Source organism: Falco peregrinus, chromosome 3 (genome assembly GCF_023634155.1).
Source record: "Falco peregrinus isolate bFalPer1 chromosome 3, bFalPer1.pri, whole genome shotgun sequence".
In the NCBI taxonomy this organism is placed as follows: Eukaryota; Metazoa; Chordata; class Aves; order Falconiformes; family Falconidae; genus Falco; species Falco peregrinus.
In genome coordinates, this window is record NC_073723.1 from 103,980,266 (window position 1) to 103,993,759 (window position 13,494).

The 13,494-nt window shown below is 42.1% G+C and overlaps 1 protein-coding gene across 5 annotated transcripts in view; it reads right to left on the reverse strand.

Moving 5' to 3' along the window:
* LOC101922691 (collagen alpha-1(XV) chain) overlaps positions 1-13,494 on the reverse strand; it is a 129,538-nt gene that overhangs the window by 30,331 nt on the left and 85,713 nt on the right. For all 5 annotated transcript variants that reach the window (XM_055800014.1, XM_055800010.1, XM_055800013.1 and 2 more), the window contains exons 23-26: positions 12,518-12,553; positions 10,882-10,944; positions 8,790-8,867; positions 8,638-8,673 (exon numbers count right to left, since the gene is read on the reverse strand). In XM_055800014.1, the coding sequence (XP_055655989.1) occupies positions 8,638-8,673; positions 8,790-8,867; positions 10,882-10,944; positions 12,518-12,553 (213 nt within the window). The remainder of the gene's footprint in view (positions 1-8,637; positions 8,674-8,789; positions 8,868-10,881; positions 10,945-12,517; positions 12,554-13,494) is intronic.

Below are 13,494 nucleotides of genomic sequence, written 5' to 3' on the forward strand. Positions count from 1 at the left end.
ACTTTAAACAAACTTCAGCAATGCAAGGAGCCGACCATGCTGGAGCCACCTTTACTGTTTCTCTGTCAAAGTACCAGCCCACCCATGACAGATGTTAGCAGCTCCCTTGAGACAGAAGGCAGCAGTCACAGCTAGAAGTGCAAGAAGGAAGCAAGGAAGCCACAGGAGACTGCTCACCACAAAAGGAAATTTCATTTACAACAGCAGAGAGTTGATTTGGGTAGACTGACACTGTGGTTCTTACTAAGGGCTCCTATTCACTAGTGTGCAATGGCCTGCTTCACTGGCAGCGAACAGCATCATCAAGCAGGTAAAAAGGATCCTCATCACCCCCGTGGCAGGAGACTGGATTCAGCTTGTCTCTTCTGCTTTTGCTAATAACAGCACTAAGCTTCTGACTATCCCTGGCTCTCATCTGCCAGGCCACTACTTCTCTATAGCATCTTCCAAGCTCCTGTGATGCTCTCTTCTGTCCAGCTGAAGTCTTGGAAAGGAGGGGAACAATGAGAAGGGAATGTTTTTTTGGTTCTAGAAACTTGTGTATGAGTTCATTGCACCCTAACAGCACAGAGGAACAGAGTCCCTGGCTACCTCAAAGCTGTTCTTGGGCCAGAGTCTTTGTGCAAAGTGGAACGCAACCATCATAATGAAAACTTTGGTAAGTTATGTTCTCTGAAGTCTGTGTATTTTCACTGCACAGGTCTCCCACTGACTACAAAGGGATTTTTTTCTATGGAACAACACCAGAATGAATCATCCTCATTAGCAGCGATGATTAAACTGGAGTTCTGCACTATGAAGAGGAACTGGCTGAGCAAAGTCTTGAGACAGGTTCTGTGTGCCAAATTCTCCTGCAATGTAATCACTCACACCAGTGCTGGCAAGAACTTCCTCTCAATGGCCTTGTCTGCATGCTGAACTATATGAAGCATCTCATGGCAGTACAAAAGGAGAGGTACACACAGAGTTTGGGGCTGGTAGAAAAAGGACACGTCATGAAGAATGCACAGCAACAGGATGAGAGGCAACAAACACAAGCTAGAACATGAGAAATTCCAAATAGATATAAGGAAAACCTTTTTTACTCTGAAGGTTGTCAAATACTGGGATGTGCTGCCCAGAGAGGCTGTGGAATTTTGATCCTAAGAAATGCTGGGCAAGTCCCTGAGCTAAACAGACCTGCTTTGGGTGGTAGTATGGACTAGATGATCTCTGAAGTTCACTTCCATTCTAAATTATTCTATGAATCTACTTCATAGTGAAAGGATAGACTCATCTTGCAGTTATACAAGGAGGAGAAAAGGAACTCCCCTTCTGGTAAGTTAGGATATCCCCCTTAAGGTATTCTGATACATGGTAATTAAGAAAGCAGTTACTCAGCACACCCAGTTAGCCCTTTTAAAGACCACAGAAACTGATGGCAAAATCTCCTACACACCCTGGTGTGCAGAAATGACATCACCTAGTAATATTCACTTAGATACAACAGAGACCAGGCTACATCAAAAGCAGAAGCAAAGACACACTCAATATCCTTGAACTTTGGAATACTAGACTAGAAGGATTAATTTCTGCTCTGACACTACTGAGTCTGGGCAACTGTTCTTATTTCATAACTAATTTATTGTGCTTTCATACAACACCCAGTCAAAAATATCAAGCAAGGTACCTGGAAGAAGGCATCTAAATCCTGATTTCGGTAAATGGTCTGACTCTACTGCCTGATTTGCAGCTTCCTCAGAATCCAAGGCAGTTGCAAATTGTTGGCACCAACACAAATTGAGCCTGATGTAGTCAGTTGTTTCAATGTAAATCATAGAAATAGAGAATAGTTTAGATGGGAAGGTGCAGAAGAATGGCTGCAGAAGCATGGCTTTAGAATCTCTGAAGATCTGCACAATCCAGGCCTGGTATTAGAATAGGCCTGTAATCAGAATTGTACTGAAGTTGCTGTGCTGAATTAACAAGAAAGGTAGCCTTGAGCTATTCTTGAATCCTGAGACCAATTATGTTGTGCCAACAGGCCGTGGCTGTAACAAGCTACAGCTGCTGGGAAAGCAGGTGCAGGGCCAAGCAAGATAGGGACCGGTATGGGAATATAGGGAGTAACAAACTACAAGGCTGAAGCACAGCAACACAATTAGCTACATGGATAGAATGCTTATTTTAGTCATGATAATTAGGGGTGTGAGAACCATGCGCGTTGAGAGACTACTAACCAATTATATTTCTGCTTTATGAATATGCATGTGTATCGGTTCTATATAAGTAGTGTTAGAAACTAATAAAGCTGAGCAAGATGCATAACTCATATTGAGCGTCTTCTTGACTCCGGCGAGCCCTTCTTCCAACAATTGGCACCTGAACGATGGGAAAGCTGGTAATTGCTGGAAAAACTCTGCCTTTGCATCGCGACGGTGGGCTTTGCAAAGTTGAGAGTCACTCTGAAGAGTTCGAGCAGGAAGACGTCCGTAAGGAGTAAAGGCGTCTGAATCCGGCATTGACGTTGTGTGCGGACCTGCACCGGTAAGACCGTTTTTCCCTCGGTAATGGAAAGGGAAGCGGCACTCACGCTATTAACTGATATTCTTGCTAAGTGAGAGGCTAGCGTGAGCACTAAGAAGCTCCATGAGCTCTGTATGTGGGCGGCTGAACACGGACACTTAAAAGACCCGCAACTGCTGTTTAGTGTGACTGAGTGGCGAGAGGTCGGGGATTCCCTTTGCGATGCGATCCTTAGCGGCAGTAAATGGGCCAAGGACTTGGGGATTGCCTGCCGGGAGGTCATAAACCATTTACGATCCCTGGTTGTGGAGAAAAAAATGGCTGTGGCTGCCTCAGACCTCCTCGGTCGGGAAACCAAGCCGCAGTCTACCCGATTATTTGGTCTAGGCGCTCCGTCTGCAAAAGGCACAGTTGTGCCCATTAAAAAATCTGCGACCGAGCTGTTAAACCCGACACCATCTCCAGAGAGTGGCGCCGCATCAGGTGCTCTGCGCCACCCTGAAAGCTACCGAGAGCAGCCCCCCCTGTTAGATGAGGACGAGGGTACTACGGCGGGTCTGAGTGCGCCTCTGAATGAGAACGCGGAGTCTGATAAAGAAAATGAACCACATGCACCTGCCCTGATCCCCCGTCCCCGAACCAAACCCTCCGACCGGACCCTAAGCCGCTTGCAGCAGCAATTGACTGAATGCCATCTGCCCACTGCCGGTCGTGATGTTCAGATCCTGACCCAGGAAGGTGTTATCCTCCACCCTGCCGCTCGCCAAAGTCGTTGGTCTGGGGTTGTAAGAGACGCTATATTGGAGGGAGAGTGGGAAGTTGCTTCTGCTGTTGCTTGTCCAGTGCAGACTACTGCTTTACCTGCTGGTTCAGCAGCCGCTGTGTGGAAACCTTTTGATTGGAAATTTATGCAGCAGCTGCGACAAGCCATTACACGATATGGATTACAATCTGAACCAGTCAAACACTTGTTGACTTATTTGTTTGACTCTGAAATCATGACACCCAGTGACTGTACTTCGCTAGCCAGATTGCTTCTTACACCAGCACAGTTCCCCGTGCCCCGCCAGCGTGCTGTGCCCCGCGGCTCCCCCTGCTCACCCGCCCACCCACTGCCACAGATCCCCCCAGCTGCTGGCGAAAAGGGGAGTCCAGAGTTCGGTGTGGAGCTGCAGATCGCACCCCCGCCGGTGGTAAGACCGCGTAGAGTAAATCGCAGCAGGACTCTACGCTAAATTCCTCTCTGGGGGGGGGGGGGGGGGCACTATGGAAGGCCGTGACGAGTAAATCGCAGCAGGGCTTCTCTGCGCTGATATCCTTCTGTGAAAGGGGAGAGCTCTGAGAAGACCGCGATTGAATTAGACGCGGCAATTAAACTGTTAACTGGCATCCTCCTTAAGAGAGGGGAGGGTGTTACAGAGACAAAAGTGGAGACCTTAGTTCGCTGGGCATGAAAAAAGAATAAGATCCCTGAGCCTGCGTTATTGTTTAGTATTGCGGAATGGAGAGAAGTGGGAAATTGCCTCTGGGGTGGCAGTCGATAGTTAACACTCTGGAAATTATGAAAGCAAAAAAAAAAAAAAGTAGCAGTGGCAGCCATAGAAGCGTTGGGGAGAGATGTGTAGAAAAGCCGGTGGAGCAGAAGGGTGATTCACCTAAGCCTTCTCTCTTGGTTACACTTTTCGGAGTTGGGCATACTCGTCCTATGAAGGGTATGTCCGCCCCTGCGTGTTCGACAGTGCCGGAGCTTTTAGATAAGACAGCAGACAAACCAAAAGTTCTTCCTCATCCTGAAACATCATTGGACAGGTTTGAGGAAGAAGGCGGGGAGAAACCTTGTGATAACAATACAGAGAAATCCTTACAGGAGGTAATAGATAAATTAAGAAACCTGGTAAAGCGAGTTAAAATGAACCTGCCTACTACTTCAATACCTGTAATTCCTCCAGTTAGCCCAACTACCCCACCGATGCTGAACTTGAGAAAAGATCCAATTCTACAGTGTTGGTCTGGTGTTACTCGTGATGCTGTTTTGGAGGGAGAATGGCAGGTGACCAGCTCGTTATCTTGTCCAGTACTGATTAATAATCTTGATGCACATAACTGGGACATGATTTATGGAAGGTTAATGATCAGATTTTAGTGACGGGAGTGTTGCAACCTGCTCTTCCACCTTTTATGATGATCCCATAGATCTGGCAAATTGTTGTGATGGACTTGAAAGACTGTTCTGTCTTTTTCACGATTCCCTTACACCCTGATGACACACAAAGAGACTCAGTAATAATGATTTGCAACTGTTCCGATCCTGGTTGCATGGCACCGAAGCCAACAGTCCTCAAACTTGTTCACCAGAACAGCGGGCTGCCCTGAAAGTTGTGTCCCGCAAGATTCAGACTGGCTGGTGTGGTCACCGAATGGCAAATCATCAGTTATCTTTTTTGGTTTGTAATGTTGCCACTTCACCTTTTGCCCTTATTTTGCAATGGCAAAAGAAAAAGGGGGAAAATACGGCGATCATTTTAGAGTGGTTGTTTTTGCCATTGCAACCCAGACATCGTATTTTAAGTTGCCCTGAAGCAGTAGCGGCCTTGGTGAGAAAAAGAAGAGACAGGATTGTTGAAACTGATGGGACTGAACCAGCAGATATCAGTATTCCAGTCCGTGGTGATGATTATGAATGGCTTCTGAGACATTCAACAGCCATACAGGAAGCCTTGATGGGCTATACAGGTGTTGTACACAACAACCAGCCAAAAGGACCTCTCTGGAAGATGATAGAACATTATCAGTGGATTGCGAGACCGTTACACTCAAAAAGACCAGCTGACGGGCCAACAGTGTTTACAGATGCAGGACGAAAGATGAAGAAGGCTGCGTGTGTTTGGCAATCCGATAATCAGTGGCAGAAACACGTGATCACCGGTGAACCACGGGTCAACCTTCAAACCTTAGAACAGAAAGCAGTTGTTGAAAGGGCAAACTGTACCCTGAAGGATTATCTTCAGAGACAGAAAGTATCGCAGGACATAGACATAACTAAATGGTTGACTAAGGTGTTGTTTACCTTAAACTCTCTCTCCCTTACGGAGGATAGAGAGGGACCACCTGTTGTTATACATCACCAAACAGCACGAGGGAACCAAACAACTACAGGTCCTGGTTTGAATGTTCTGTATAAAAATATGGCTTGAGGTGTATGGGAAGGACCTAATCCAGTGTTATTTATCGGTAGAGGTTATTTTTGTATCTCCACAGATAAAGGACCTATATGGGTCCCTAGCAAGTTTGTGCGACCTGTATGTCAAGATCAGAAGACAGAAGAGAAGACTCAGAGTGAGCAGACAGAATAAACTGTCTATGTTGTAAGGGATGTAACCCGCGGGTATTGTGCCGATGTATGCTATGTGGGGTAAAACGGTTCTGTAAGCCAAAGCTTAAATGTAAATGCTGTAAAGAGTGTATGTGTTTGATTAGTAACTGGGCATGAAACAAGAGAAAGCATACGACTAGTGTAATACCATGCTGATTGGAGACAGTATACATCATCAGAATCTGTGAAAGCACAGAGTTTTGGGGTGGAATTAAAAAAAAAAAAAGGTGGAAATTGTAGGACTAAACATGTTTAAGTGGTGGACTTGGTTTACGGTCTTTATGAATTTTTTACCCATTGGCCAAAGTATTTTTGACATCTTGCCTAGAACAAACATATGGGTGACATGGGCAAATATCATGGGGGTAACAGACTTTTGTTTACGTTTGCAGCAAGCAGACAACCCCTTCAGAACTTGTTTAATTGGTATTCCCCTGCAAGAGAGTGAAACAAATTTTGATGGTTTTTTGAAATGTTAAAACAGTGGATCTGACTTCCAATCAGAATGGTACACATATGAGTCCGAATGGGCAATTTGTTTGGCCTTCTATGCGTAATGCAGCGTGGCAGAAAATGGTTATTGAGAATTTGAATCGACCATATCATTTGCCATTGCAGGAGTTAGACCTATTAGGTAGCATTACGCCCGTTAAATACGTTAATGTGACTGCAACGGGAATGCCAGAATGCGAGGACACGGTACCACCACTTCAAGCTCTAAATGGCACCGGAGTAATTTGGTTTGGTGAACCGTGGCGACTGTGGCTAGCACGTCAGGGTGAATGGGAGTTTGATACAAGGTTTCAAAATTTAACCGGTTCACCTAATTGGGGTGAACTGAAAGCTGGAGGCTTACATGTAAATGTATCAGGGGGCTATCAGTTGCCACGGGGAGTCTTTTTGATGTGTGGAGACAGAGCATGGCCAGGGATTCCTTTGAATCCTGTCGGTGGACCATGTTATTTAGGGCGTTTAACTTTGTTTGCTCCACGTATGAAAGACTTATTGAAAATGACTCCACAATTTCATAGATCACGGAGGGCACTGCGCACCTTTGATGAAACATGTAATGACCGAGTCGATCTGCAGTCTGCAACAACAAATGTCTTAGCCTCCATATTTATGCCAGGAGTAATGACTGCATTAAACGCTAAGAATATACGAAGGTTAGCGTGTTGGGGAGAGAAGCAATTTAATCTTACATCACAGATTTTAAGTTTGTTATCGCTTGACGTAGATAGTGTTAGGCATGCTACATTACAAAATAGAGCTGCAGTAGATTTTTTGTTATTAGCACATGGACACGGTTGTGAGGATTTTGAAGGGATGTGTTGTGTGAACCTTTCCAATCATTCCATATCTATCCACAAGAAGTTGTCACAACTGCAGGGAAACATGAATCATATTCTTGTTGATGATAATCCCTTTGATGAATGGTTGAGAGGATTGGGCATAACAGGTTGGTTAAAGACGTTATTGATGGAAGGAATACACTTTGTTGTAATCATTATTGTAATGCTTTTAGTTTTTAGCTGTGTTTTTTCTTGTTTAAAGAGAGTAGTTTTTAACATAACCAACCAGGCCTGGCTTGTGCAAAAGAAAAAAGGGGGAATTGCAGAAGAATGGCTGCAGAAGCGTGGCCTTAGAATCTCTGAAGATCTGCACAATCCAGGCCTGGTATTAGAATAGGCCTGTAATCAGAATTGTACTGAAGTTGCTGTGCTGAAGTTAACAAGAAAGGCAGCCTTGAGCTATTCTTGAATCCTGAGACCAAGTAATTATGTTGTGCCAACAGGCCGTGGCTGTAACAAGCTACAGCTGCTGGGAAAGCAGGTGCAGGGCCAAGCAAGATAGGGACCGGTATGGGAAAATAGGGAGTAACAAACTACAAGGCTGAAGCACAGCAACACAATTAGCTACATGGATAGAATGCTTATTTTAGTCATGATAATTAGGGGTGTGAGAACCGCGCGCGTTTAGAGACTACTAACCAATTATATTTCTGCTTTATGAATATGCATGTGTATCGGTTCTATATAAGTAGTGTTAGAAACTAATAAAGCTGAGCAAGATGCATAACTCATATTGAGCATCTTCTTGACTCCGGCGAGCCCTTCTTCCAACAGGAAGGGACCTTTAGAGATCATCTAGTACAACCCTTTGCTCAAAGCGAAACAAACTTCCAAATCAGGTCATGCCGCCAGCATCTTGTTCCACAATCTGCCATCTCTCTAAGCACCTGTTTCTGGGTTTAACCACTTTTATTGTGAACTTTTTTCTTTATATCCAATTGGAATTTCCCTTGCTGGAACTCGTGATCATTGCACTTGTCTTTTTCCTGGGCACCTCTGAGAAGGACCTGACTTAATCTATTCTATAACTCCCTTTCAGGCAGCAGCAGGGAGCAATTAGAGCTCCTCTCAGCCTTTTATCTTCAGGGATAAACAAAACCAGTTCACTCAGACTCATAAGTTATGTAAATTTCTAGCTCTGATATTTCACTGTCTGTTTAGATAGTAACAGATACATTTGTGCTACCAGAATTTAAATCCTGATCAAGTCAGTAGGTTGCAGCACCACATATTTAACAACCACATTATTTTCTGAAGGGCATTGATCATCCTGAAGCATGAATACTCCTTATCATCCCTACTTTGAAGGAATGAAAATCTAAACCAAACTACCTTTACATTTACAATTATCTGCAACACCAAAGCAAAATAAAAAAAAGAATCCACTCATCTTTGGAAATGTCTCACCATTGGTCCCACTGGTCCCACCACTCCAGCTTCACCCTGTTGAGGACAGACACGCATAGAGCAATGATGAGAACTTCTGCAATATCTAGCAGAGGTGGGTAGTAACAAGGTCACCAAACATTCTGGAGGAACACAACAGCTTATTAGCTCACCTTCTCCCCTTTTCTTCCTAATAGTTCAGTTAAAGATCCATCAGCAGTGATGATAGCTCCTGGTTCTCCCTTTTCACCCTGCAATTGTAAAAGTAATTTTATGGTGTTTACAAAGCATTTCTCAATGAATCAGAAGAAGAGGAAGCAGCATTACTGCTATTTGAAGCATGACATATTAGTCATACTGTGATATTAAACATGAAGTGGTATCAATGTAAGCTGAAGCTTGATTCTGGGGAAGAAAAGGGCTGATCTTTCTTAAATCATAATGAAGTACACTAAAAATATCCTGCTTCTGTAAATCTCCCTGAGATTAATAAGTACTTATTTTTTTTAAAAAAAAGACTTTTAATTGCTCTGCATAAAGTAACTATGTGAAATATGCTGTATTCACAGGAGATCTCTGCCAAAGGTGGACAGGCAACTGGTGTCTTCTTGTGTACCATCAGCTTAGATACTGGTCAGGAAATCCTGCTGGAAACGTAAAAACTTGACAGAACACTAAATGTCCTGATTTTTCTACCAGGAAAGCATGAATCGTTCTCTCTCTATGTCTGGCATGATCCAGCCTCATTACCTTTAATGCAGGCCAATTCCCAGCATTCAAATTATGACCCTCTGCATTCCAGTTCTTCAAGGGGTAATTCCATTGAATAATGGCACCACAACCAGGAATATCATTCCCCGAGTGCTGGCACATGGTTCCCACTCTGGATCTTTCAGCTGTAACATTCCTCCTAGCTCAGGCAGCTTAGTACAATAGCTTTCCCAAGATCTCTAATGGAAGAAATATGGCTTGAAATGAACAACTGCACTGCTGATTAAAGTGATGGTCCAGGTCAGAGCACCACCACTGAGCAGGAAGTGCTGTAACTCTGCAGGTTCTTAAATCTTTGGAGGATACTTTGGGGTCTCCCTAAGGCTTGACTTCTCTGACTATCTTCCATGAGATTTTATGGACCAGAGGCTGCAACAGAACCATCTCATGATTCTTAAAGCAAAATGATCCTAGGTGTCTATGCAGCTTCATTGTGGTTGCCAACGTCATCACTCATGAGCATAATCTGGTGTTTGTGCCTCAGAAATAACCTCAGAAAAATCACTGTTGCTGGTGAGTACAGAATATAATGTATTCAAAGTTTTGAGTTCCTTCCAGTGAGGACAGCGGAAGCCACCTCCCTCAGTAAACACTCTTACCCACCCACCCACCCCACCTCAAATCAGAAACAATCCAACTGGTTTTAAGGTTGAGCTTGATCATTTTATGTGCTCAATGAAAGAACAGGAATCCTTATGACAAAAAGGGACCAGTATTTCCAGCCTGACATGTTTCTGTCTGAGCAATGAAGATGCTGTTCATCTACAATCCCATTTCAAACTATAATTGACCATTTCCAAGCCTTCCTATTGCTTTTGAGAAAGTGAGGTCAGCTACTTACAAAGAATAAGCAAGAAGTGGTTTTGGTTTTCTTTTTGTTATAACTAAAATCGTAATAACTTAGATGTTCCTCTCCCCTGCTTCCTGCAGGTGGGTGAGAAAGGGCAGAAAACCAGAAAAAGAGCTGCAACATTTACAAAATAGCCATCAGTCCTTAGTCTCCTCTCAACAGCAATACTGTTGTGCAGAAATAAGAGAAGGGATTCTAAGCACTACCCAAGTCTTAAACTTTATTTGGGAATGGAAAACTGCAGTTTTCATTCTGTAGACAAAGTGCTCTGTGCCAAAGAAGGAAGAAAAGATGAATCATGGTTTTTATTTGGCCTTTTGGTTAGGATCCCAGGGTGTCAGCACAGACTATCAACTTGCAAGAAGAGGCCACCTCGTGTTTAATGTTCATGCAAACTTACTCTGCCAAGCGCATACTGCACTGCAGAATTTCAGCACAGGGGCAGGAATGTTAGCTCTCAGTGGCATTATATCAAGGTATTTTGTTTAGCACTCTTCCAATTTCCACTTGGTAAATATTTCACATGTACTTATTAACATCCCAACCCCTAGTAAAATTAGAATTATTAACATTTTAATGCTGCTAAGTATCTGTCATCTAATACATTTTGCAGCATGTACTCTTCCCTTCACATTTTCTCTTACCCGTTGTCCTTTGGGTCCTTGTGATCCAGGCAAACCAGTATCACCTTTGGGTCCCCGAGGGCCCTAGGCAAAAAACAAGTACATAAATCCATGGTGAGATCTGCTATGAATGTGGAGCTGGCCATTTTACCAAGTGTCATTTTCAATAACTGGAAAATTTGAACTTGAATCACTCTGGTTGCAATCTAAGAATTCTAACAGGACTAAATTGCTGCCTGAATCAAAGTATTCCCTAAAACAAATTTCATATAAGGAGAATGTGTTAAAAAGAACAAAACAAAAAAACTCTGATGTCTGTCATAGTGTAGATGATACACTTCACAAAGAGAAATATGCAAACAATAATAATAGTGGAAATTCATCCCAAAATTCTCTATTTCCTCCCTACTCTATTCTCTCTTCCTCCACGATGATTCAGCCAGACTGATTTTCAACAGAATTTCTGAAGCTATATTTTTAACAGTACTTAAAAAAGTATCATTATCTGAAATAGAGATTGCATGTTTGAAAATAAGATAATTTCTGCATCTGTTTTATGGTGAAAGCATTCGACTCAGATCAGATTTTGTTTCACGATCTTCCATTATAAGTGCATTCAGAAGCATTTTTTTTACCCACCAAGAACTAAATTAAAGCCTACATTTCTGCACTAGTGAAGAGGTAAAGAAAAAGACCTGAAATAAGGAAAAGAATGGTATTTTTATGTCTGTAGAAATTCTGTAAATGGCAGAGAGACTAAGAATTCATTGTGTAACTTTATAAATGTTAATAGCTCTTTTTTCAAACTAAAAGTCTTTTTAGGTAGGTTTTTTCCCCTTTCTTTGGCTTTCTGTGCAGTCCACAATACCCAGGACTTAGTAAACAACCTTCCATAGAATTCTGGGCAATTTTCCAGCTTTTTGGCAACATCATTTTTCAGTTTTCTCTTCAGTTATTCTCAGGCAATAGACAAAGGATCCTGAGACTGTATGTACACATCTGAACTGTAAAACAATCATAACAAGGGAAAATAATTCTATAACATTATATAGAATAAAAAAATAATAGTATAAACAATACTGTCTGAAGTCACAAGTCAGTGTTTATATGTTGTGGCAGTCTTAGCACAAGGCACTTAAAGGGGTCATAGTATAAGGCACCTTTTGATACTACGGCTGTGCAATGCTTACATGGTGGCACTTGTCTGTTAGTATAAAAATAATGCTTCCTAAAGGATAAAATCAAAAGGGTACACCTTACAGGGCTTTATTGTACTTTTGTAGTGGTGACAATAAAAGCCTAAAGAATAATACAATTGCACATACATATGAAGATAACTCCCAGAAGACCATTTGTTCCATTTGTTTCTCCTAAATGGCACAGGTCTTTTCCTCAGGTAGTCGTTTTTCATCAGCTACATTTAGATTTAAACTACAGAACTGATTCCAAGATAAGCAGAAATATGAGATGTGCATATCATGGCATACTTCATTTCCAGCAGAGTTAATTTCTGCCGTAGCTGTTGATTCCAGCAAGACCTACAGTCTCCCATATGAAAATGTATTAGACTTCGTGTAAATTCTGTACAATATAAGATTTTAAAATATTAAATTATATTGAAAAATACTTAGTTAAATCCAAGGAACATAATACTTACAGGAAATCCTGGTAGACCTGGCTTGCCATCTGGCCCCTACAAAATGCAAAAAACCCCACTCCCTTAAAAAAACACATTACAGACTTGCAAAACAGAGCATGCATCCCTTCTTCCCCATTCACTGACAGATATCGTAAACACTTATTTTGGGACAGTTGTATTAATAAAAAAACATGGGGTTTTTTCAAACTATGGCTATGTAGAGTGAAATTCTGCTATCAGGTACACACATTCTGGTCTTCCTGGTTTCATCAGGCATTGAATGTGAGGGAGAGAACTGTGCTCACAAACAAGAAAACAGATAAAATACACAAACAACAGTCCACAAATGAAACTAGCTCTGAAGCCAGATGCTGTGTTTGGGGGGGATTAAAATTTTACAAAGTGCAATATATTGTAGACTTTCAGGCAAGTTTGAATAGACTCCACAGCCTGGAAAAGGCAGATTTCTCTTTGGATCCAGTCCTAGGAATTTGAAATCATTACCAAGAATCATTTAGAATTTCAAATATTTAATTGAATTTTCAACATTTAACTGAAGTTTCATATCTGTTGCTCTCAGAATTTCCAGCTTTTCATCCACAGCTATAATTGATGTGAGAATAGTGTTCCTAGTTGTAGTCTCAAGCAGAACTGAGCAAAATACTTTATCCCAACATTTTACCATTTGAAAAACAACAATAGAAAAAAATGGAATACATGCTATTTAAATCTTGGTCCCTATTTTTGCATCAGTTCCACATTTCTGTCATTCAAAGCATATAGCTCAGATTCAAAGCTAAGCCAGTTCCTTTCTTCCAAACATATGCGTAAAAGCAATTAATTCACACAGAACTCAGTTCTGCCCTGAAGTGCTTCCACAGAGCTTTGTGCTGAAGTTAGTAGGCACACAATTCTAAAGCACAGGAAACTCAGCTCTAGCTGATACTCAAAAGGAGACACAGAAGATAGATCAAATCTGAAGACATAATAAAGCA